We start from the raw sequence: 26,442 nt of genomic DNA, 5'->3' as shown, positions 1-26,442 counted from the left end.
TGGTGAATGACAGAGGCCCTCAGTTCACTTCCAGGTTCTGGAGGGCCCTTTTCCAGTCATTAGGGGTCCAGATCCACCTATCATCATTGCATCCGGCTAGTAATGGACAAGCTGAGAAAATTAACCAATGGTTACAGTAGTATCTCAGGTGTTATCAGCACTTATCAGCAAGACATACCACTTATCAGCAAGACAATTGGCCAGCCCTGCTCCCCATGGCAGAATTTACTTATAACAACTCTGTGCAATCCTCTACCAAGATGTCTCCTTTCCAAGCACTCTATGGGGTTAACCCTCGGGTGTTGCCCACCACCTCCCAGCAGGGAACTGTCCCAGCCGTGGTTGATTTTCTTAAAGAGCAACAAGCCACACAGGAGTTGTTAAAGGAGCAGCTGAACAGGGCAAAGAGTACTTACAAGAGAGCTGCAGATGCTCACAAACAAGAGGGGCCAGCGATTGTGGTAGAAGACAAAGTGTGGCACTCTACCAAGTTTTTGACCTCTACCAGACCCTCCAAGAAGTTGGACTCTAAGTTTGTGGGCCCTTTCACTGTGGTACAGCACATAAATCCAGTGGCTTATCACTTAAATCTGCCAGCATCCATGAAAATCCATCCAGTCTTTCACAGAGCCTTGCTAGCCAAAGACCCTCCCCCAAGTACCTTACGATCGCAAATGCCCCCCCATCTCCAGTAGTTGTGGAGGGGGAGGAGGAATGCAAAGTCGAGGAAATTCTGGACTCTAGGAAGGGGCATCCAATATTTAATACACTGGAAAGGGTACCCTGAGGAAGAGCGCACATGGGAAAATGCCAGAGATGTGCATGCACCAATGCTGGTTCAATTCCATCAGCTTTTCCCTCACAGACCCAAGCCTCGCACTCTACCAGATTCCTCACTTGACTGAGCAAGCAGAGGAATCCCAAGCAGAGGAGTTGGCAACCTCCACCCCCGCCTGAGGCTCCGAGACCAGAGCGAGAGGAGGAGGGAGAGCCGCAGCCCTCCACCTCAGGCTTGCATTTCCCAAGGGGGAGGGGAGAAGAATCTTCTAATTATCTAGCTATTTTCCAGCAGCAGCCACCTGGGCCAGAAGCGTTATCAGACCTAGAGAGCAGCACTGATTAGTCCTTGGAGGAGTTTTCCTTTGAAGAATTTCCATCGTTGCCCAGTTCCCATGGGAGCTTAGAGGGGGAGATGGACTCTTATGAGATGTCTGGAAGGGAGGGGGCTGAAATGGAATGTGAATCTGGAGGGGAGGGTGATGTCATGAGTACTGATGGTGAGCAGGAGGGGGCCTCTATCCAGGGGGGAAAACGCATGCGTAGTACTGAGGAGTTAAGCAGCCATTCAAAGAGACACAGATCAGACCCACCTTAACCTATGGGGTTTATCTGTCTGGGTTTTTCCCACACTTCTTCAGTTTGTTAGGATTTTCTGTCTAATGTAGCAGTAATAAAGCACTAGAGACCTATTCCTTGTCTCAGCATGGTTCCTGGCTGTTAGGACACATTCACTGCTTCTACATTTTCTCCCTCTATTTGCCAGTTATCAATCAAGCTGGTTGCCATAATCTTGGTTTTTTTGAGGTTTAGCTGCAAGCCAGCATTTGCACTTTCTTCTTTCACCTTCATCATAAGGCTCCTCAGTTCCTCTTCACTTTCAGCCATCAAAGTGGTATCATCTGCATATCTGAGATTGTTAATGTTTCTTCCAGAGATTTTAACTCCAGCCTTGGATTCCTCAAGCCCAGCATGTCACATGATGTGTTCTGCGTACAAGTTGAATAGGTGGGGTGAGAGTATACAGCCCTGCCGTACTCCTTTCCCAATCTTAAACCAGCCTGTTGTTCTGTGGTCTGTTCTTACTGTTGCTACTTGGTCGTTATACAGATTCTTCAGGAGGCAGACAAGATGACTTGGTATCCCCATACCACTAAGAACTTGCCACAATTTGTTATGGTCCACACAGTCAAAGGCTTTAGAATAGTCAATAAAACAGAAATAGATGTTTTTCTGAAATTCCCTGGCTTTTTCCATTATCCAGCGGATATTGGCAATTTGGTCCCTAGTTCCTCTGCCTTTTCTAATCCCAGCTTGTACCTCTGGCAATTCTCGCTCCATGAATTGCTGAAGTCTACCTTGCAGGATCTTGAGCATTACCTTACTGGCATGTGAAATGAGTGCCACTGTTCGATAGTTTGAACATTCTTTAGTGTTTCTCTTTTTTGGTATGGGGATATAAGTTGATTTTTTCCAATCGGATGGCCATTCTTGTGTTTTCCAAATTTGCTGGCATATAGCATGCACTACCTTGACAGCATTATCTTGCAAGATTTTGAACAGTTCAGCTGGGATGCCGTCGTCTCCTGCTGCCTTGTTATTAGCAATGCTTCTTAAGGCCCATTCAACCTCACTCTTCAGGATGTCTGGCTCTAGCTCACTGACCACACCGTCAAAGCTATCCCCGATATTGTTATCCTTCCTATACAGGTCTTCTGTATATTCTTGCCACCTTTTCTTGATCTCTTCTTCTTCTGTTAGCTCCTTGCCATCTTTGTTTTTGATCATACCCATTTTGGCCTGGAATTTACCTCCAATGTTTCTAATTTTCTGAAAGAGGTCTCTCGTCCTTCCTATTCTATTGTCTTCTTCCACTTCCGCGCATTGCTTGTTTAAAAATAATTCCTTACCTCTTCTGGCTAACCTCTGGAATTTTGCATTTAATTGGGCATATCTCCCCCTATCACTGTTGCCTTTTGCTTTCCTTCTTTCTTGGGCTACTTCTAGTGTCTCAGCAGACAGCCATTTTGCCTTCTTGGTTTTCTCTTTCTTTGGGATGTATTTTGTTGCCACCTCCTGAACAATGTTGCAAACTTCTGTCCATAGTTCTTCCGGACCCTATCTACTAAGTCCAGTCCCTTAAATCGATTCTTCACCTCCACTGCATATTCCTTAGGAATATTAGTGAGCTCATATCTAGCTGATCTGTGGGTCTTCCCTAATCTCTTTAGTCTGATCCTAAATTGTGCAAGAAGAAGTTCGTGATCTGAACTACAGTCAGCTCCAGGCCTTGTTTTTACCGACTGTATAGATGTCCGCCACCTTTGGCTGCAAAGGATGTAGTCAATCTGATTTTGGTGTTGTCCATCTGGGGAAGTCCATGTATAAAGCTGTCTCTTAGGTTGTTGGAAGAGAGTGTTTGTTATGCAGAGTGAGTTGTCTTGGCAAAATTCTATCAGCCTATGTCCTGCTTCGTTTTGTGCTCCCAGGCCATGCTTACCTGTAATTCCAGGTGTCATTTGACTGCCCACCTTAGCATTCCAGTCTCCCGTGATGAAAATAACATCTCTTTTAGGCGTGCTGTCCAGTAGGTTCTGCAGGTCCTCATAGGACTGCTCTACTTCAGCTTCTTCAGCATCTGTGGTTGGGGCGTATATTTGGATCACTGTGATGTTAGATGGCTTGCCCTGAATTCGAATTGAGATCATTGTCATTTTTTGGATTGTATCCAAGCACTGCTTTAGCCACTTTACTATTAATTGTGAAGGCTACTCCATTTCTTCTGTGGTCCTCTTGTCCACAGTAGTAGATCTGGTGGTCATTTGATGTGAAGTGGCCCATTCCAGTCCATTTCAGTTCACTAAGTAAATGCTACGAGTCAGATATAATGGAAGTTGAGAGTTCCAGTCATCACAGATACCATGTATGTGTGTGGAATGGAATGAGTCCAGGAATTTAGTATCATAACCATAAGCAACATCCTTCAGGAATATCCACTTCCCTGTATCCATGAACTTTTCTGCTGTGTATCTAGGCTCAGGCAGCAGGATACTATGGGCAAAAATCTGCCTTTCCAGATCCCTGGACTCAAATTAATGCATTATATTCATTTATATTATTCTGTTTATATTCCACCTTCCCTCCAACTCAATAATGGTATTCAATTATTTTCCCTGTTCCTCCTCTTATCCTCACAATATCCCAACCAGATAAGCTAAGCTGAGACATCATCACTGGCCTAACAGCAGCAAAACAGAAGCAGAGGGTCCTGATGGAAAAATAACGCTGGTAACTTAGAATTTTTAAAGGGAAAACAGGTTTTCTCCAATTTGGGAAAATGTCAGTGTAAAAGGGAAGATATATCAGATTACCTATGGGAAAGTTTCTATATCATTAAATCTTCTAGTATGTGTGCCATTCTGCTGGCAAACAAATGAAGAATGTTGCCAGACCATAGCCACAGAGGAACGCATCATGGAACTTTGGAAGGGAAGAATAGGCCTCACCAGTAAGTAGGCACATATTGGCTGCATTCACTTTACACACAGCAGCAATTCAGGACCTGTTGCATTTATATGGGTAGTCCTCATTTAGCCACCACAATTAGGACCAGCAACTCAGCCGTTAAGCAGAGTGAAACCGCAATGGTGCTTATGGTCTTACTTCAGCATTCCTTTGCTCTACAGGTAGTCCTTATTTAGCGACTGTCTTAACAACCGTTCTAAATTGAACTGCAAAGTGCCATTTGCGACTTTCGTTGTGCACTTCCAACAGTCAGTCAGCAGGGAAGCCGGCAGGTCACAAATGGCAATCATATGATGGCAGGGTGCTGCGACTGCATGGGCTTTGCCTACCGATGGCAACTGGAACTGCTGTCATAAGTCCGCAGAATCACATGACATCACACCTTATATCGCTTCGCAGTGGAGTTTCTGGTCCCAATTACCATCAGTCAGCGAGGATTCCCCTTACTTTATTGTGAGCATTTCCACACTCCACTCTAAAACATGCTAAATGTTTGTCTTCTGAGCGTGATTCTTTTATAGGCACAGCCGACACAACAAAGCATCAAGTGATGCAGCACCACAGAGCTGATATAGTTGAACAGTACCTCAGTCCTTCGCAGGCTGGAGCAAGCACACACAGCCAGACAGCCATGCCCAACAAAGTCTCCACTGCAGATACAAATAATTATTTTAGGACTGTGTTATTTTTATCTTTGTGCTAAAGCAGTCCCTTCTTCTATTTCAGGCTGCCTGGCATAGGCTTCTCACAACTGCACCTATCAGAAAACGAGTAATCAGTAGGGGAATGCTACCTACTTGAATCTTCATGTTAATAGCATGAATATGGAAAGTTATGTCAAGAGGACGTTTAGCCTACTTTCTGCACTGTGGGCTAGCATGTTTCCAACTTGATGGAGCCTTCCAAACAATACTAGTCTCAAGAATATCATCATGGGGTTTGCTGGTTCTTCAAACTGACTTCTTAAAAGAAGCAAGCAAAAGGCTTATCGGTTCCATAATATTCCTTTCCAGAAGTCTGTTGAGCAGAGACGATACAAAGCGACAGAACTATGGTGCCAGGCATCTCTCTCTCTCTCTCCTTAACCACCACTTCTTTCCACACACAGAGTCTTACATTTATCCCATAAGGTCATGGATCAGAGGTCTTGCATTAAAGAAAAGATTGACTTGCTTTTCAATCCCACCCAGCCTGTCCACCTGCAAACAGGATGATGTATGATACATTATTGGCAAAAAGGCTGCCTAAAAGTGCTACTTATCTTCAAAACACAGGGAAACAAAGAGTGGGTGCATGCCCTTTATTACAGGTTTGGCTTTGGATGAGCATGCTGATCAGGATATGGAAAGACCGAGGGAAATGTTCAATCACCGATACAAGTAATCGGCTTCTATGTTAGCAGCAATCTCAGCTTCCCACTTGTCTCCATTGTTGAGCAGCTTCTCTTTGTTGTACAGCAGCTCTTCATGTGTCTCAGTGGAGAACTCAAAGTTGGGGCCCTGCAGACGCAGAGAAAAGAGATGGAGTAAAATCAAATCCAAACTGGAATCTTAGCCACCCAAATCACCCACCCGCTCCCCCACTCACCTCCACAATAGCATCAACGGGACAGGCTTCCTGGCAGAATCCACAGTAGATGCATTTGGTCATGTCAATGTCGTAGCGAGTGGTCCTGCGGCTACCATCAGCTCGAGTCTCTGCCTCAATAGTGATTGCCTGTTGAGAAAAAGGCACAACTAGCACAAGAGTTCCCAGAGTCATCATAGGAGAGCACCCTGGGATTACTCAAAGTTTAGCAGCAAAATGGTCAAATCCTGGTGTGATTTCAGGCAGAAGCGTATTGCGACCTCCAGTTTCAGGAATCTAGACAATCCAAGCTGAAATTTATCCATGCTGTAATAAAGTTAAATTCATTTGGAATGAAGGATGTGAATCAAAGACAGGCAACGCTTAAGAGAGCTATAGAGACTGGACAAAGTTGTGTCGATACCACAGAAGAGGAGGGGTTCTTGGGGACAGAAGTGCTTTCAGTACGGCTGCCATAACTTTAGCATCAGAGGGAACATCCATTTCTAAACAACTCTGCCCCAGCTCTGGAGGAAAACCTCAGTTTTTAGCATTAGCTCTAGTACTGTATGCATGGGTGAAGCAATCAGATAATGATATAACTTGGGCTAAGCTCCTGCATTAATAAAAAGCAAATTATTGCACATTGTCACATCCAGAACTCAAGGAACTCCCTACAACTTACCTGATCTTTATGGGGCCTCTGGGAATGCACTCCCAGAAGGGAAATATCAGAGCACAGGCTTTGGGAAGCTGCCCAGGGCCTCATCTAGTTCCTTCCTGCTGCAGGGAAAAATATGTTCCACCATATAAAAGGGGAAGGAAGGCACAGCCAAAGAGGTCCACCGTATGGAAGCTCCTTAACCCAGCTTACCATTTTCATATGTAATATGTAACCAGTAGCTTGGAATGAAATACTTTTTGCAATAAATGTTTGCAGTATCTTGGAAAATGTTTATTAAAGCAGCACATGCTGGAAAAGAAGGAAAAAGTTAACAAGAGAGGCCTCACCTGAGCAGGGCATACAGCTTCACACAGCTTGCAAGCAATGCATCGCTCCTCTCCAGATGGGTATCTGCGCAGGGCATGCTCTCCACGGAATCGGGGACTCAACGGGCCCTTCTCAAAAGGATAGTTGATAGTGGCAGGCTCTCGGAATACGTAACTCATGGTCGTAGCCAAACCTAACATTGGAATGAAACAAAATACACTGTTGGTTTAAATAAGCCAAAGAAAGGCAAAACTGGTGCCCTTGGATGGCTGGGACTGCAATTCTACATCCTCCTGTCATTCACCACATGAGCTACAAGTAATGTGAACTGAAATCCAAATTATCTAAGAGCACCAGGTTGCCAATCCCTGAAATGCACTATGCATCTCATCCTCAAAGTTCAACTACCTCAGGAATCAAACAGATCTGAAGTTTCACTGTTTACTATAGCACAGCAATTTAGCACTTGCCTGCTCATCCAGCACTCTGCAGTTCTCACCAGGTCATATTCATACACACACACACACACAGACACAGACACACACAAACAATATATACATTCCATCTGAATGCTAGAAAAACAACTTCCTAACAGGAAGGACAGTTCAAAGTGGAACCAACTGCCCAGAGGTAGGGGCTCCCTCTTCACTGGATATGTTCAAATGGAAGTTAGGCAGGCATCTGTCATGGATGCTTTAATTTGGATTCCTACCTGGAGGGTTGGACTCAAATGCAATGACTCTTCCTGATACTACAGTTTTATACAAATTGTTTTCTCTGTTAGGAGCCCATTCCAATTAAAATAATAATAATTTTAAAAACCTCAGGTTAGACCAGTGTTTCTCAACCTCAGCAACCTTAAGATGTGGGACTTCAACTCCCAGAATTCCCCAGCCAGCATGTCTGGCCTGGGGTAAGACAACACATTATATATCCAACTGTAAGGATGCAAGGACAGCAGGAAGCATTATAGGAGGGGACAACCAACTTCCTTTGGGAAACCATTTTATGTCTATAGAAGAGATTCTCTCTTCAGTTAGTGCCCAGAAATAACAGCCACCACTTATCTCACTACTGCTCACCTCGGATAAGTTCTGTCCACAAGAGAGTCTGCGCAGCTTTGTCAGTGACCGATTTCCAGTCTGTTGGCTCCTCCCTAGCATTCACGTACTCTGCAGCAAAACAACAACTTGAGGTGGGAATTGTTGCCATTCAGAAGCCTCAAAGACATGACAAGAAGCATTTTATAGGGAGGAAACAGTAGGTAATAGAAATGGTTAACCTATCAAGAGAATATAAGGTGAAGAGAACAACTGGCTGCAGAGGGATTTAGCTTTCAATGGTTTTCATAGGCACAGTGAAGAGAAAGATTTAAAGTAGATAACAGGACATTTGGAACTGAGCAACAGAAGACAGAATTTGAAATTGAATTATGTACAAATGATGAACATGTAATTGCCAAAATGTATAAACTCTAGCTGAATAAGAGTGTAGGATAAAATGGGCTAAGAATTTTGGACACAACATATTGCTGGAACAGTGGGAAAACATGTGGCTGAAAAGATTGAAATTCACATTCTGTTTTAACCTGTGAGAGAATTTTTATAAAATGATGTACCGTTGGTTTAGGACTCCAGAGAAATGATCCAGAATGTATAAAGGTACTTCAAATTTATGTTGGAAACATGAACATACACGAAGGGTCATTTTATTATGTTTTGTGGACTTGTAAAAAAGCCAGAAAATTTTGGTTCAAATACATACGCTGATACAGACAATTTTAAAGACTAAGATTCAACTGAAACCAGAACTTTTTTTGTTGGGATTAATGCTGAAATACCCACAATGGAGGAAGAAGATGACAGATCTAGCAGAGACAGCAAAATTAACTTGCTTGCTTAGAGAAAGATCAACTACTACATTTATTAGTGACTGGAAACCCCTTATAGACTTTTTGCTGAAAAAAGAGAAAAATGAACTGATGATTATGGAGTTGATGATTAGAAAGGGTAGATTATGGAAAGAAGGAAACTTTGATGTAACCTTAGACAGAGAGGGTAAAATACAAATGTACTTATAGCTGCTGTTAAGAAGGCCGGAAGCCACTTTATTATTATTCCCCCCCCCCTTTCCTTCTTTTCTCTTTTTCACTTTTCTATTACCTTTCTCCATTTCTCTTATCTTTAACTTAAAATTTATATTGTTTTTACTTTGTGGAAAAGCTTCTTTAATAAAAATTATAAAGACATCATTATACAAAGGTGACCACTCTCATAAAAGATTTACTATGGAAACTACACAAACAGGAGAATGGACCTCAATGTTCTTAGGGGAAAAAATCTTGCAAAGCAACCTTGACCATGCCCAAGAACACTGATAACTGTTCCCTTGCCTGTACTCTTCCCAGGGGAGACTTTGTCAGGCATGGCTGTACTATTCCCGGTGTGCTTTTCTGGGCAACATGTCTCACTGAGAAAGACTGTCCAAGTTAAATTCTACGTTCCCAACAGGAGCCTTCGTATCGTCTGCAGAACAGCCAAACGTTTCCAATTATCTCTTGTGTTAGTGACTGCTGCATTCCTACAGCGACCCCTACTTAGAGTTTTGCAAGGCAGATGATGCACTTACTGTAGGAAGCTCTGGAGGTTGTGCTGCTGAGATGTCGGGTAAGGCTCAGGCACACTGGAATCCCTGAAGGGTAACAGCAATGTTATTTTCAAACAAAAGCAGAAATACTTGTCCCAGAGGCCCCAGAGCAGGAATTTGCCACCCTAGGGCTCCTTTGATACTGCTTCTTTAAAGCTTGAACAAGCTCTCTCTAGAGTAACCATAGAGGTGAGCAGTTGCCTGGCAGCAAGAAACAGCACCAAAGAAATGCAGTTGAGTAAGCTGGCTAGCGCCAAGCAAAGAACTGAGTGGGCTGCCAGAGGAAGGCAGTCCACTCTATTTCCAGGAGAAGCCAAGAGCTCTGCATCCCTCTTTTGTCAGTCCAAATCACAGCTACTATTATGACCAGGATCGTCTGCAAACAAGCATGATGCAGCTACTACAGGCCACAAGACTCGTGGAAGATGAGGTGCTTGGGTGCCTGTGTTAGAGGCACCATATCAGGCCCTGGGATAAATGGGAAATGACTAATATGATGCTAAGCCACTCTTTACTACAGTGTGATTTGCTGAATAAGCCATAACTGGCCAGCTTTACACAATGCACTAGATTATAAACAATGCTTTACAACTCACAATGGCTGTGTTCCCAAGTTATACCAAAACCAAAGAAACTGTATTACGGCTTAGCACAATGCAAGGATCCAGCCACAGTCCATAACAGGTCATGCCTAGCTTGATATCAGCATCCTTCTAACGTCCCATTTATACTTCATCTGAAAATACAGGGTAGGTCTATAATATCTGAATTCACAAATACGTTTTGAAATTAGAGGATGAAATTAGGTTTTGTGAGACTTCTGCTACAAGCTCTGCCTCCTCGATAAGCTGACTGTCATAAAATTAGCAGAGAAAATATTCCAAGGTCAGTGCTGGAAAAAAATATGAACTAAGTTCCAACTTCATCAAACAATGACCTCCACAACACACACAAACATATACAGAATTACACCACCACCCCCTCTCTCTCTGGGTTCTTCTGTGACTGCACTTAACTTATCAGAGAATGCCACTATAATTCACCTGGAGCTCTCAGCAAAAATGTGGGCTATAAATGCAATAAATTAAGGAAGCTGCATGTAGCTTCTTACTGCAATCTACCGAGTACCCTCAGCATGAACTGCATTTTCTGAAGTCTTCATCCTGTGCAAGGCAACTTACCTGTCTGGGAGACCTGGCGCATCATCCAGAGGACATGCATTTTCAGCTTGAGTCTAGGCCTCCTCTACAAAAGTAGCAAGAAAAGATGAGCTGCTTCAAACAATGAAAGTAGGTCCACTGGTTACTGGAGCAATCGACTAGAGAAGAATAGGATGAACGAAAGCGTTGGAAATCATGAGCATGCTTGTAGGTGCACCAAAGCTCAGGTAAGCTGGATGCTAAACCAAGTGTGAAAAAGCACGGGGAAAAGCAAGGATGCAAACCTGTACAGACTGAGCTAGAAACAACTCCCCTTGAGCATGGTGGGACTACGCGTCAAGTTGACAAGGCAGGGCATTGCCTGCCCCCCCCCCCATACCCCGCGTTCATTTATCCACGAATCAGGCAGGCCCTGGATTTAAGCCTCAACGTTTCCCTGGGAAAGTGTGTCTCAGGCCGCTGATGAAACGCTTCTGAATAAATAGGATTTTATTGATTACACTTTTCTCAGCGGGGGCTGGTGGGCGGGGCGGGGCCGTGCACCAAAATACCAGAAGAGCAGTCGCTGGTCCCCTTTCAAGACACAAAAAACCGAAAGGCTGAGGGTTTACACAGAAACTATTCGGAACCCCCAGTGATAGGCCCCGGGCAACCCAGCCATGCTGCAAACGTGGACAGCGCTTTGTGCAGGGCGCCGCTTACATTCAGAGAACCACGGAGGAAGCGCAGAGGGCGCCAAGCCACGAGACTCCGCAGAAAGGAACCGACTCCCTCGAACGCAGCGCAACAATGGCGCGCAGGCGCAAATCTCCTCGCAGCTACCTCCTTCGCCTGAAAACCTCGCCGGGAGCTTGAGCCTTCGCCAGGCAGAGTAACGCATGCGCATTTCTATGTCCTCTGGGGCACTCTTGAAGGTCCCAGCGATCCGATGCTGCTACGCTTCCCACGACTCTCCTCTCACAGGAGGAATTTCCTGGCGCCACGGGCAGCCGAGCAGGACAAAAAGAGTCAAGAACTCACCCGCGCAAACAGCGAGAGAAACGCCCCCTCCACTCAGAGCCCCGCCGACGAGCGGCAAGAATCACTGGGACCAATCACCGCTTGGCTGAAACGTCATTGGCCGAAGATGACCCGCGAGAGGCAGCAAGACGTCCTGCGCGCTGTGGTAGAACGCTCGGAAACCTCCGAACATTTGGGGGCGGGGAAAGGGTAGGTGCCGCCACTTGAGGCTAAGAGTAAGCCATTGATTGGCTGAAGGGAAACGAACTCTGCGCGGATTGGTGGATGTAACGTATGGAGAAGGTGGGTAAAACGTTGGGTCTGTGCTGGTCGAAGTAGCCCCTCTCTCTTTCATGATGCTTAGGTGGCTGGGTTTCGCCGCATTTCTGTGTAAGCCGCTTGCTAGGTGTAGTTTTCGCCGGCTTCGGAATCCCCATCCCTTGTCTGGGTCGTATTTTGCTCCCGTCCCAGGAGTTAAATTGGTTTGCGCTGCTGCTTTGTGTTGTGGGAAATAATAGCTTTTCCCCGCTTCCTCCCTCACAGGGTGATGTTTGTACAGCTCCTTCTTGTTTCTGCCAAAGCCAGTGTGTGTCTCGTGACCTCTCGGGGCAAGCAGCGGTATGCAAAGTGCAGAACGAGCGGAGCAATGAGCGAAAGAAATGAAAGGCAGGAGAAAAGAAAATCTAAGTAAATCTAGTTTACACCAACGCCCTTCACCATAGCTTTCCATTCCTTTCGGTACATATTTTAAATTCATCCCACCAGGTGCATACGAAAATTGTGAGTTACCTCCTCCTATTCATTAAAATTCTGTGCTGCTGGAGGGACTGGTCAACCACAAGTTTGTTTTCTCAACCCGTTCACTCCATCTTTATTTTACTATTCAGTCCATCTTCATTCACCAACCAACCTTGATATTTGTGCAAAATATTCCATAATTCAAGCCGTGTCGCCTTATAATATACGTCTCTAAATCAACAAAGTACAATAAACTTTCCTTGTCACGTGTATATTTCTCAATTACCTCAGTGGCACGCAAAAATGCTTGGCATAACCCTGTATTTCACTTCCCCATTTTGTTCTTGTCATCTCACTTTCTCGGCCAAATTTTTTCCAGACAGCTCCTGGGCCCACTTGTCAACCTAACCTGCCTGTAGTTTTTGCATCACTCTTACTCTCTTTCCTTCCAGAAGCTCTGGCCTGGGCTGGTCCATGAAGTCACGAAGAGTCGGAAGCGACTGAACAAATAAACAATGGAGCAATAATAATGGCATTTTTCCAGTTGCCAAGCAGAGATGAATTCTCCACCTGCATGTTAGACAAGTTGTGGAATCACTCCGTAAGCAAACTACATCCATCTTAGCATTTATCCAGTTGCTCCTGCAACCTTACTTTTTTAAAAAAAACTTTCTCACTGCATTGTGATTTCCTTTTCATACCTTTTTTCTTAGACGATAACATTTGTGTGATTCATTGCAATTCCATTCATCACAACATCGCTATTATTTCTACTCACGTCTCTAAAATGCTTCTTCCAACATGTCTTCACTTCGGTTTTATCCAAATCATTTAATCATTTTTATTGTTAATTCTGTCCACTCTGCTGGACACTCCCTGTTTAACTCTTTACATTCTCTTCCAAAACAATATTTTAGTATTTTAACTGTTCAAGTAATTTCTTTGACTACATGCTTTTCAGCTATTGTTTTCCCTCTGCACACTCTCATCCTCAGTTTTTGCAGGACTCCTTCTCTTGTATTTCTTCATCCATGGACTCTTTCACTTCATTGTTCCACCAGACATCCTTTTTCATACTTCCCCTTTGCATAACTCCACACACACCTGTAGCACTATGTAAAATTCTTTTCACTCTATTCCAAGCAACTTGCACATCCTACTTGAAGTCTATTTTCCATTCCTTCTGTTGGGAGATATTCTCCAATTAACCAGAGCTTAAGCTTTCCCCAGGATTATACATCCAATATGCAAACCCAGGAAAACATCTCTGTCTTCTTGCTCTGTCTAAAACAGACTTTCCCAATCAGACACTTGCCAGATTGTTGGACTTCACCTTTCAAGATCCCTACCCTGTGTGGCCAATGAGAGTCAAAGTCGAACACATTTGGTGAGCACCAACTTGGGAATGTGACCTAAATCCCTGTACCTACTGACCATGTACTTCTAAATAAGATTCATCATTTGATTGATTATGTGCCATCATTTTCAACTCCCAGCAACCACATAGATTTTCTCCATGAGATTACGAGATAGTAATCACATAATGTCTTTCCAAAATTCCAAACTTTTCCCCATTCCCTTTCCTAGCCCCCAGCTATATACTCACCAATATAATGGTCACACTCTCCACCAATGGTCACCTGGCCACATTTCAGAAAAGCTCAGACATGCTGGAAATGCTTGTCATTGACCATGCGGCCAAAATCGGATGACTCCTTGAGATTAGTGCCATAGAATTCACGCATAGCTTGGCGCAGGCAAGGCATCAACCTCTCCTGTGTTTCAACTGTGCAGATCACATAATCTGGTGCAATGCATGTCTGTCCAGCATTGAGGAATTTTCCCCATACAATTCGGTTGGCTGCATTCTGGAAATTGCAGCAGTGATCCACATAACAGGGAGTTTTACCCCCCAGCTCCATAGTCAATGGTGTCAGATGTTTCACTGCAGCAGTCGTGATGATCTTTCCTACATGGTTACTCCCTGTAGATATATGGCAAAATTTGGGCCAAGAGAGATACACAGACACCACACAACTTCAGTTCTGTGTTCAAAAACCGCCTGCATTGTTTTTTGTCCAACACTCTTCCATACAGATCAGCAAAATTCCACACAGGTTGTTTAAAAAACATCCACTAAATGTTAGTAATAATTGGCAAGGAAACTCTGCCTAGGCAATTTGTATGTAGTTCAAAAAATATTTTCTGATTTCCAAGGGTTAGCCTGTGATATCCTTTTTAACTAAAGATAAATGTTCCGGGATAGGTGGAAAAACAGCGATTTACAAATATTTAACGTATTGACTGCTGCAAGGATTTGAATTGCATCAACTTGAAATCTTCACAAATTCCTATCATTTCTTGGTAAAAGAAAAATTCAATACTGCATTGTAACATTTAAAAAGAACTAATTGAAAGAAGTAACAAGGAGTAATTATTTATGTAAATTTGTAAAAGTGCAGGGATTATCTTCTAGATCAAATTACAGCTACCATACAGGTATTTGTTTTCTACATTGTAAATACTATTTTTGGTTTTCATTTTTTTCTTTCAAAGGTTTCTGATTCTGTAAAGAAAAAGGAAAGGTAATGTTGTGAATAATAATCAATGTTGACTTTTCTTGCCTTTGTCACAAATAGATTGCTTTGTATCCTGTGTCAGGATCACATCATCATATCTAGGAGCCCCAGCCACAGACATGAAGGAACCCATGGCAGCTTTTCAGCTGAGGGAGACTTCCTCCACGTGTTTAGAGACGCACCCAACTTCTGGTACAATCATATCAGAAAACCAGAGAGAAAGACGGGGCTAAATAGGCCAGTGAGTCCAACCTCTCACTGAGTGCAGGGCCCCAAAGGGAAGCTCCACAACAGACGGCCGTCCAGATGTACTACCTCTCCAGGGATCCACATTTACTATTGGGATTATTTCCTTAATATTCACTCAGAGTCTTCCTTCTTTTACCCTAAAGCTGTTATTCCATGGCCTAACTCCTGGGATGACTGAGAAGAAGTCTTGGCTTCCATGTGGCATCTTCCCAGGTACTTGAGGAGTGCCATCATACAGTATCTCCCACCTCACACCCCCAGTCTTTTCTTTCCTCAGGGCTGAATATTCCCAGTTCAAATCTGCCTTCGATGCTTTACTTTCCAGTGCCCTGATCAGGACTGCCCGTCTCTGAACATTTTCCAGCTTATCTGAAATCATAAACAATAATAGAGTATATATTCCATCCAATTTAGTTTCATCAGTGGATCTGATAACTATTCCGCCTACCTCCTCATCCAAATTATTAAAATAATGTCCATTTAGATGTAGAATGTGTTAGGGACAGTCCATTGAAATCCCATGCCAAACCTACTGCCAAACTCCTGTTAAATGTTGCAGTTGTTGTTGTTATTCTGAGCTCTTCTGGCAGTGAAAGGCAAAAGAAAATCGGAGGTAGAAATGAAATCCAGTGTAGGCTGAAATTAGGTATCTTTGTTGTGCGGGGGGGGGGGGGAGAAGCCTGAGAGAGACACTTTTCATTGCGTCCAAAACACTGAAGTTCTGCGTCAAGCAAAGACCTTTTCCTCCTTACAGTGCCACAACTCGTCTTTTCCTCCACCGGTGGGCACAAGACCTACAGTCTGGAAGGTGCTGGCGGGGGGAGTCCCCAGCACCACACGCAACCGTTTCCCCAGGCCTCACTTGCCCCTAACTCAGCTGCACTGCAGTAGACAAGGTAAAGCCACTTAACTGCGACACACAGCAAATTGCTACAACATACAACAATTTGGTCTTCTAGAAAGGCATCCTATTAGCCACAGAGATAAATTCTACTGCGGATGGTGGGGGGTGTCCTAATCTATGATCTTAGATAAATTACCTGAACCTTTCAGTTTTGTCCTAACAACCAGGAAACACACTGAGACAAGGAACTGGTCTCTAATATTTATTGCTAGTACTTAACAGGAATCCTAACAAACTGAAGAAGCGTGGGGAAAACCCAGACATATAACCCCCAAGGGTTAAGGCGGTCCCGATCTGTGTCTCTTTGAATGGCTGAACAATTCATCAGTGCTACGCATGCGCTTGACAGTCTGGATGGGAGCCCCCTGCTCGCCATCCTTACTCATGACAAGTTTCAACAGTTGAATATTGGCTTACCACACAGATTCTTCTGCAGATATTAATGATCAATATTTTTAAAAAAAATTATTGAAAATAATAACCTGAAAAGAATATTCAAGAAGTGAAAATCACCTGTAAAGAAGATATAATGAAACTTATTTTCCAGTAATTTTCCCGTTTCTTCAGGACCAGCTGTCACTACAGCAAAGGTTTGCTACAAAATAGAAAAGGAAGTTCACATCCAGTCAAACTGCCTGCACATCACACAGGTGGTGCTTTCTGTCTCTGAAGCCCTGCAGGAGAAAAAGCCTCTTGGGGGGCAATATGGAGCAGGGAAATGCTGCATTAAATGGAAAGGAAACTACGATTTTCCAATATGAGACGATCATTTTTGATTTAGTGAGCATATGATAATAGAGGCCTGTGATGCTTTCTTCTGTGTAACTTTCCTTTGGGAGTGGAATTGTCCTACATTTGCAGCAGTCTCCTAGCCTCATTCTCCCTCTAAACAGATAACCGTTTGAGGTTAGTTCAGATCCAGCGTTTTTCCTGAAGAGGCCCAAGGAATTGCCCATCAAAATTCCAGGAGATTAAGACAAATCACAGAGGAAAAGGCAAATCAGAAAACCTCTGTTACATTTTGACTGCTTAGCAAGGTAAACTTGCAGCCGAGGAACTCACCGAATCAAGATAACAAGGCAGTGCTTCTGCAAGGAGCCTCTCAGTGTGGCTGCTCACCTCTGAAGGTTTGAGAATCACGCAGTTCCCTAGTAGGGAGGAGAGGACACTTCAAGATGGTTGCCACAGACAAACATCCACACATGCCTGGATCGCTTGGAAGGACCCCCGGAAGACCCAGTGTCTCAGATGGATTAGGAGACAGCTGCTCACTCACCAGCTGCAATGGCCCCCACCAGGGGTATCAAAGTAAGGTTGATAGGGTAGTTAAAGGCTCCAATGATCAGCACCACCCCAAATGGCTCCTTGCGAATGAAGGCACAATCCAGCTGTGTGATCTACAGAAAAACCAGAAAAATCCATGAAGGCGAATGGGGTGATTCATTCTCTTCTGATTACCTTGTTTTCCTCTTTCTCTTTTTCTCTCTCTCACCACATAATAGGTTTGAACAGATTATTCCTACTAGAGGCTTGAATAAATTTCAAAGAGAGCTTTGAAATCAGGCCATAGGCTCCATGTTGCCATATTTGACTTAGATGATACATGCATGTAAAATAAAAGGATGTTTTCACACGTAACGTCTAAAAGATTGCACTGTACACAGATCGTTGGTCATACAGACTAGAAAGCAAACAACAGCAATAGTAACTAGGGATAACTGGGATCTATGTACAGTGTTTCTTAACTTTGGCACCTTGAAATGTGTGGACCTCAACTCCCAGTATTTCCCAGCAAGCATGTCAGATAATTCACCCTTTAGATTTCATCCCTACCCAACCTAGAACCATTCTTTTCCACTTGATCTCCTCCCACTCAGTTTCACTCCTTACTAGGTTCTTGTTCACATTTTCATCCTTCATCCAGCTGCTTAAGTTGTTCAGAGCATTGGCCAGTTCACTTCTGACTAAAAGAATCTGTCAGGGTCAGCCTCGCTCCGAATAAGACACGGACTCAATAGGGATTAAGGATTTCCGGTTTATTGAAACGGTACTGACAGAGAAAAATGGGAATGGGGGTGCGGTGGTGAGGTGCCCTGTTTATACCCTCTTGCGGGGTCCCGTGCTCCTCCACCCTTCATTGTCCCCGTTCACCCTGATGGGTTTCTTGATGGCTGTATGGGTGTTTTCCTGGTTGCTGTTCTTGTCCTCTTGGTTCAGGTGTGTCCTCCAGGGCACCAGGTGCGGTTTATCGCTGCTTATCTGAAGTCCTTCTATTCAGCTGCATAAGATTCCATGGGTGTGGGTGCTTTGGGTGCTTGGTTTAAGCGCTGATTTAATTATCTCCTTCCTCTCTTTCTTAATGATCATGATCCACATTGTGAGGCTCTTTGTGCCTTGCAATGGGGTCATGACATGCTGCCCCCCGAAGATGTCTTTAGGGTGCTGGTTTCTCTGGGTATGCCTCGTGGAAACGTCTAGTCAGTTGTTTTGCTAAGACGTGTTGTGCCTGGATCCACTCTGGGTGTGGGAAATGCTTCCATTTAACGAGGTATTGTAGAGTACCCCTTTGCCTTCTTGAGTCCAGTATCTCCTGTACCTCAAAATGCTGTTGTTTATCTATCACGATGGGTGGGGGTGGTGGGTCTTCCGCGTGCCATTTGGATGGACTTGTTGGTTTCAGCAAGGCACAGTGGAATACCAGATGGATCCGTTGTAGATTGTGTGGCTGTTCCAGTTTGAATGTCACCGGATTGATTACTTCTGTGATTTTGAAAGGTCCGATGAATTTCGGTGCCAGTTTCTTTGAGGGTTGTGAGGTTTTATGAACTTAGTGGAGAGGTAGACCCTATCTCCCACTTTGTAGTTCGGTGCCTCCACCCTGTGATTGTCCGCATATTTCTTGTATGTGGTTTGTGCGTCTGCTAGGGCCGTTTGGATGATTGGCCAGGTTGTCGCCAGTTGTGCCGCCCAGTCGTCTGGTGAGCAGGGTGGGGCATCAGGTTGCGGTAGTTCTGGTATTGGCACAAAGTCCCTTCCGTAGACCACCTTAAATGGGGTGTGGCCAGTGCTCTGGTGCACTGCATTGTTGTAGGCTACCTCTGCAAAGGGTAGCAGGTCCACCCAGTTGTCCTGTTGGTAATTTATGAATGTCCTCAGGAACTGTTCAAGGGTTGAGTTTAGGATCTCCATAGATCCGTCTGTGTGTGGATGCCACGCAGTGGACAGTGCCTGTTTGGTGCCAATGAGTTTTAAAAATTCCCTCCAAAATTTTGACGTGAACTGTGTGCCCCTATCGGTCACCAACCTGTAGGGGGCGCCGTGGAGCCCGTATATGTGTGTCAGGAACAGGCGTGCCAGTTGTTGCGCGGTGGGGATGGTCGTGCAAGGGATAAAGTGTTCCTGTTTTGAAAAGTAGTCTTTTACCACCCAGATGACTGTTTTCCTTTGGCTGGGTGGGAGGTCTACAATAAAGTCCATGGAAATTTCTTCCCAGGGGTGAGAGGGGCTGGCTACTGGCTGCAGCATCCCTTGAGGTTTCCCCCCCTTCCGTTTGGAGGTGGCACATGTGGGACAGGTGGCGACGTAGTCTTTAATGTCTTTTCTTAGGGATGGCCACCAAAATTGTCGTCTTGTTAAGTGTAGGGTTTTTACGAACCCAAAGTGTCCTGCAGTTTTGTCATTGTGTGATCGGTTTAAAACTTCCCCCTGCAGTGACTCTGGTACGTACAAGACTTTCTCTTTCCAGGCTAGGCTGTCCTTGATAGATACAAGGTGTCGGTTGTTTTGTAACCATGTATCTGTTTGTAGTGCTTGTGCGAGTCTTTGTTGCCAGTTGGGTGAAATTGAACGGCGGCTCCGTTTGTTTTCTTGCGTTCGTGCTGGCGTGCGCTGATTCCTCGTCTGGCTACGCGTGACAGCTGGGCAGCCCAGTTGTTTGTTGGTCCATACCGTCCCCACGATGTCTGAGGCTTGCGTGTCGTCCTGTGGCTGTTGGGAGAGGGCATCCGCCAGGAAGTTCTTCCTGCCCGGTATAAATTTCAGCGTGAAATTGAACCGGCTGAAGAACTGTGCCCAGCGCACCTGCTTCGGGCTGAGGCGTTTAGGCATGCTGAGAGCCTCCAGGTTCTTGTGGTCTGTCCAGACCTCGAAGGGGCAGGCTGCCCCTTCCAGCAGGTGCCTCCACGTTTCCAGAACTGCTTTCACTGCAAACGCCTCCTTTTCCCATACATGCCATCTCCGCTCCGTTTCAGAGAATTTGCGGGAGAGGTACGCGCAGGGTTTCAGCTGGTTGTCAGAGTCCCTTTGGAATAGGAGAGCTCCGATGGAGAAGTCGGAAGCGTCTACCTGCACCACAAAAGGCTTGGTGGGGTCGGGGTGTTGTAATACTGGCTCAGCTGTGAATAGGTTTTTTAGTCTCTCAAACGCCGTTTGGCAGTCAGCTGTCCAGTTTAGCACCGCCCCCGGGTTTCTCGAATTGCGAGTGTCCCCCAAGCCCTTGGTCTTTAGGAGGTTGGTCAGGGGCAGTACAATCTCTGCCAGCCCCAGGATGAACCCCCGGTAAAAATTCGTGAAACCAAGGAAACTTTGAAGTTGTCTCCTCGTGCATGGGCGCTCCCACACCAGTATTGCTTGGACCTTGCTCAGGTCCATTTCAATCCCTTTTTCCGAAATCCTGTACCCTAAATAGTCAATTTGTTGTTTGTGAAACTCGGACTTGGAGAGTTTGGCAAACAGCTCTGCCTTGCGAAGTTTCTTGAGCACTTCCCTTAACAACTGTTCGTGCTCACGCTCTGTTTCAGTGTATATTAGCACATCATCGAGGTAAACCAGCACCCCCTTAAAAAGGTGGTCATGCAGGACCTCATTGATTAATTGCATAAATACCCCCGGTGCCCCTGCCAGTCCAAAAGGTAGCACCTTGTATTGAAACGACCCCAATGGGCAGTTGAAGGCCGTTTTCCACTCATCCCCCTCCCGTATCCTTATGTGGTAATAGGCTTCCCTTAGGTCTAGTTTAGAGAATACCTTGCCCTTTGCCAGGTGGGACAATATGTCCTTTATTAGGGGCAGTGGGCTTTTATTGGATACAGATGCTGCGTTCAGGCTCCGGTAATTTGTGCAGAGCCGCAGTGACCCGTCCTTTTTCTCGCGAAAGAGGACTGGCGCTCCTACTGGGGAGTTTGCAGGCTCGATAAAACCCCTCGCCAAGTTCTTATCTATAAAGTCCCTTAACGCTGCCAGCTCCCTCGGGGTCATGGTGTATATTTTGGGTTTGGGTAGAGGCACCCCCGGGACCAGTTCGATGGAGCAGTCTGTTTTTCTGTGAGGGGGGAGTCTGTCCGCTTCCTTCTTGCAGAAGACGTCTGCAAAGTCCACGTAGTTTGGTGGCAGGCCATCTGGCAACGCCGTCGCTCTGTGCTCCGAGGTCGTCGTTGCCCTTCCCATTGCTGCTCGGGGGTCCCTGTCCCCTGTGGGTGCTTGGTAGCGCCCATCAGCAAACTTGATCTCTCTGGTTTTCCAGTTGATGACTGGGTTTTGCTGCACAAGCCATGGGATCCCTAGTATCAGTAGGGGTTGCCCCACTGGTGCCACGATGAAAGCCAATTTTTCCTCGTGGCTGCCGAGCCGTAGCGCGGTTTCTCCGGTGTATTGGGTGGCCAGGCTCCCTCCCGTTGCTGATCCATCAAGCTGAGTAAACACCAAATGGTGCTGAAGTGGATAGCAGCGGAGGTTAAGCGTGGCTACCAGGTCTGGGTGCATTAAGCTTTTAGAGCAGCCAGAGTCAATCAGTGCCCAGACCTTTTCAGTCTTTTCCCCATGGGTGAGGGTGACACGGACATAGAGGGTGGGGCATTCTTCACTCACCCCTCTGTCGGTGCGCCTGTTGCTCTTCTCCACCTGTCCTTTGGCGCCCATTAGGCCAGGTGGCTGGCGTTTCCTGTCGGCTCGTCGGGATTGCTTCCCTCCTCCTCTGAGCTGTAGGGGAAATGTCTGGCTCGATACTCCCCCCTCGCTGCTGGTCGCTTTTCTTGGCACTGGGGTTGGTGCGGCTGGTGCCCTCCGCATGCTCTCTCTGGGTGTCTGTTTGGGGCAGGCTGCCGCCTTATGATCGTCCCTGCCGCATGTGAAGCACTGCCCTTTAGCGAAGCACCGGTCCCGTTCCTCCTTCCACGGTTGGGATCTCATCTTCCCCAGCCTTGCAGCTGTCCGTGATTGTCTCGCTGCCTCCGCCTGCTGTGTTTCCCTCTGGGCTTGGCGGAACGTGTTGTGGGCATCCTCTGCTTCCCCTGCCAGCCGGATCCACTCGGTCAGGGAGTTGGGGTTGTTGCGACAGAGTGCCCACCGGAGCACGTTCAAGTTAAGTCCTTCTTTGAATTTCTCAATCAGGGTCGATTGAGGCCAGACTTCCACTTTTCCGGCTAGGGCTTGGAACTCCATGGCATACTCTGCCATGGAGCGCTGTCCTTGCCGTAGCATTTTCAGAGTCCTTTTTGCTCTTTCTTGCTCCAGGGGGTCCCTGAAGTGCAGTTCCAGCGCTTGAAGGAATTCTGTGCTGTCCTGCAGCGCCCGGGCACCTGATTGGCACAATTGGACGTACCAATCAGCGGCCCGTCCTTTTAGTTTTATGGCGAGGGCATTGACTTTGCCCCTTTCAGTCCTGAAACAGGGACCCCATTCTTCGAGGTAGTATCTCGCATTTGTCAAGAAAAAGGAGAGTTTCGAAGGGTCCCCCTCAAACTTTATGCCAAAGTCCTTGGCTGCCATTCTGGCCTGGCTCCAGGTCACATCTGGGCCGTGCAGTGTGCTGCGTGGGGGCTGGTGCGGGTTGAATCGGCTCCAGGCATCTGGCGGTGTCGGTGTCGTCTCTCGCTGGGTCTCCTCGCAAGTAGGTCGTTTCATCGGTAGGGTGGGAGGGTGGGATGTTGTCCATCTGGTGGCCTCTTGGAACCGGGCTCCGTCGTAGCCGCTGCTGTCCGCTGGGTCACCGGTCCGCTTCTCGTCCGGGTGCGCCTCCAGTCATCGGGTGGGCTCCTTGGACTGGGCTCCGCTGTAGCTGCCGCCACCCGCGAGGTCGTCCCACCATCTCTCGTCCGGGTATGCCTCCACGATGCCGCCGCAGGGTTCCTGTGCCGCCGTCAGCTGCTGGAGCAGCAGCCGTATCACTTGCACCCCCTCCTCCAGCGCGTCCAGCCTCGCTGCCGTCTGCAGACTCCCGCCGGTGCGCTCGGCTCTCCACTCGCTCTCGCCTCCGGTCGTCATGGATGACGGTCCGTCCTTCGGTCCCGCCGGGGTCTCGGGCGAACCTAGAGGGGATCCCCCCATCTCGCGTGCCGTGGCCCGCTGGCCACGGGACACCTGGGTGTTCCCCCCCCACTCCTCTTCCTCCGAGCTGGATCCCATACTTACCTGGGCGTTGCGCCGCCGGGACCTCAGGCACATCCCTCCCAAGGGGAGGGGAGCTTCTCCGCCGGGTGCTGAGTGGTTGCGTTGCCGTGCTCCGTGGTTCTTCATACCTAGCTGGGTCCCTCACAAGCTGGTTGGATTGGTGCTAGGTAAAAGTTTTTTGTGGATTCCCGTTTTTATGTCAGGGTCAGCCTCGCTCCGAATAAGACACGGACTCACTTAATAGGGATTAAGTATTTCCGGTTTATTGAAACGGTACTGACAGAGAGAGAAAAACGGGAATGGGGGTGCGGTGGTGAGGTGCCCTGTTTATACCCTCTTGCGGGGTCCCGTGCTCCTCCACCCTTCATTGTCCCCACTCCCCCTTGATGGGTTTCTTGATGGCTGTGTGGGCGTTTTCCCGGTTGCTGTCCTTGTCCTCTTGGTTCAGGTGTGTCCTCCAGGGCACCAGGTACGGTTTATCGCTGCTTATCTGAAGTCCTTCTATTCAGCTGCATATGATTCCATGGGTGTGGGTGCTTTGGGTGCTTGGTTTAAGCACTGATTTAATTATCTCCTTCCTCTCTTTCTTAATGATCATGATCCACGTTGTGAGGCTCTTTGTGCCTTGCAATGGGGTCATGACAGAATCTCAGTAAGGTCAGTTTCAAAGTAGGGCTATGGAGAAGAAAGATAAAACGAGATGCATCATTGATATCCATACTGGGTTCAGGAGGTGAACTATGCAGCAGCTCTTTATTGATCAAACCTTGTGATTCATTCATTGCACGGTAGTGCTTTATAATGCAGTCATCGCAATGGATTCTTGAAATGTAATATTTGGGCTTTACACCAGGACATGGCACTAAGTGAGTTCTTTAAATACTTAACCCATAATCAGGAAGAAAACTCACTCAGCTACAGATAAAACCATATATAGTCTGATGATTTACTATGCAAAGAAATCAAAGACTTTATTAGTTTAGACTTTTTCTTCCCACCTTTCTGGATATGGATATGTGGCTGTACCCGTGACCATTTTAGGAGGCAGCTCAACTATGTTTATATAATGATTTTCTGTAGCCTGAGAACTGCTGTTTGTCACCTTGCTAAATTCAGCTCTCATGGAACATCCAGAAAATATTGTTTCCTGTTCATAACTTTTTCATGGAAATTCCATGTGAAAATGGAATAGCTGCACAATGTTTCTTAACCTGCAAGCAAGCCCTTCATCTGCAAGTCCCCTCTGAGCTGCCAGATGCTCTGCCTGGGTGGCCCACTCACCTTGCGTAGGTCTGCACACAGAGCACCCTGGATATCGGCATGCCTTTCGTCCAGAAAGTGGCACAGGGCCTCCAGCTGTTTTACCCAATACTCCATAGGACGTGTCTTTCCTGTCAGCCAGGTGGCACGTAAGCAATGCACTAGGCCAGCATAGGGGTTTTTACTGGGAGGAAACAAAGACTCATAGAATCAAAAGGGCTATGGAGAGTCCCACTCCTTAGGTCACGCATGTTAACCCTGACCCTGCAAGGCAGGATGCCCTGTAAGAACTGGATGGATAACTGTTTTGCCTTTCTATAGATTTCTAACCCAGTTTGGGAGTTGCTGCCATGGCTCAATGCCTTTGTAGCTTCCCAACACGTCATAAAAAGACTTCTACTTGAGAGAGGGATCCAAATAATATTTCTCCCCTTTGACCAACACTTGTGTCATGCTTTCTCGGAAGAATGTCATCATCTTGGGCCAGAAGTAAGAATAGCTACTCTCATACTTTTCTCACAGTTTTCCTACAAACTCAGTGGGTCATATCCAAATCCTCTCCCCCGAAGAAAAAGGGTTCTTTTAAAATAATTTTTCAAAGGGAAAACCACAATGGCATTGAGTTTTATGAATTATGCTCTGACTTGTTTTCTTCAGCTGTATATTGGCCATATTGGCTAAGGACGATGGGACTTAAGTCCAACACATCTGAAAGTCTGTATAGTGGCAAGGGTTACCATTACCTGAAAGTCGCTCAAGCAGACCACACATTCACTACCTCTGGTCAACATTGGTTGATTCCTACTTGTGAGCCTCAGATAAACTTTTATGGCAGTCTTACCCCCCTCAGCTCTTCAGTATGGTTTATCCTCGTTATGCACAGCCAGCCTGCGTTCACAATACGACAGCCTCCCTGCCATTCTAAATGCCAGACAGCATCCAAATTTGATTACACTCCCTCTCTCAGGCATGGACTTTAGCACATAACACCCAGAAGATGCTCTCAGCCCCTCCACCCAATGAAGAAAAAGGTTTCTTTTAAAATATGAGGGCAGCACTCTTGGGCACAGAGCATTTTCTGTGCCTGAACTGAGGAAACAAATGGAGTGTACCATCTCCCCATCAGCTCTGATAAATGGCTAGAATTGCCCCAAGAAGCCAGAGGAAGTCTAGAAACAAAGAAGCAAAGGAGTTTGCTTCAAGATTTAGGTTATCTCTAAGGAATAGATAGCTGCTCTAGTTAGGTATTGCATTAAGTTTTAATTTCTTTGTGCTTGAAGCCTACTCTTACTCTTACTGGCTGCACAGTACTATAGTGCATTCTGTGGGCTTTTAGACAGAGTTCAAGGTTTATTTTCCTATCTATAAATTTATTGAGAGCTGATATATAATGTGAAAGCCATCTTTCTCCTAAAATCACTGATTATAGCAAATCAGCATCAGCTTGTACTTTGCTAAGAGCACGGTATGTATTTGTGTAAATCAGGCTTATAGATCATATCTTCTGAATCACTTTTTAAAAAAGTAGTTTAATTTGGTTTATTTCTTATGAGATTGATTTGTCTCCCAAAGTGAGAAGGAAGGGCTGAAAATATCACTACAGGCTTTTATGCTACAAAGCCAGAGAAGAGCAGACAACTAATGAAGAACGGTTGAAGGTTT

The 26,442-nt window shown here is 46.0% G+C and overlaps 1 protein-coding gene and 1 pseudogene across 4 annotated transcripts; both read right to left on the bottom strand.

Moving 5' to 3' along the window:
* Positions 1–5,587: 5,587 nt before the first annotated feature.
* LOC134487289 (NADH dehydrogenase [ubiquinone] iron-sulfur protein 8, mitochondrial) lies at positions 5,588–11,803 on the bottom strand. Of its 4 annotated transcripts, none has more exons than XM_063289005.1 (7): positions 11,686–11,803; positions 10,687–10,750; positions 9,488–9,550; positions 7,942–8,031; positions 6,880–7,052; positions 5,890–6,018; positions 5,588–5,801 (listed from the first exon to the last, which is right to left on the bottom strand). In XM_063289005.1, exons 2-7 carry the CDS (start codon positions 10,724–10,726, stop codon positions 5,670–5,672), a joined length of 627 nt encoding a protein of 208 aa, XP_063145075.1. In that variant the 5' UTR covers positions 10,727–10,750; positions 11,686–11,803; the 3' UTR covers positions 5,588–5,669. The 4 variants fall into 4 exon arrangements, with proteins under 4 accessions (XP_063145075.1, XP_063145076.1, XP_063145074.1 ...); XM_063289006.1 differs by lacking the exon at positions 11,686–11,803 and adding an exon at positions 11,368–11,385; XM_063289004.1 differs by lacking the exon at positions 11,686–11,803 and adding an exon at positions 11,096–11,191.
* Positions 11,804–13,985: 2,182 nt separating this feature from the next.
* Positions 13,986–25,257, bottom strand: LOC134488590 (aldehyde dehydrogenase family 3 member B1-like; annotated as a pseudogene).
* Between the last annotated feature and the right edge of the window lie 1,185 nt (positions 25,258–26,442).

The sequence above is a fragment of the Candoia aspera genome, chromosome 1, assembly GCF_035149785.1.
Source record: "Candoia aspera isolate rCanAsp1 chromosome 1, rCanAsp1.hap2, whole genome shotgun sequence".
Classification (NCBI taxonomy): domain Eukaryota; kingdom Metazoa; phylum Chordata; class Lepidosauria; order Squamata; family Boidae; genus Candoia; species Candoia aspera.
Note: the sequence above shows the minus strand (reverse complement) of the source record. Positions and strands in the feature narration are given on the sequence as shown.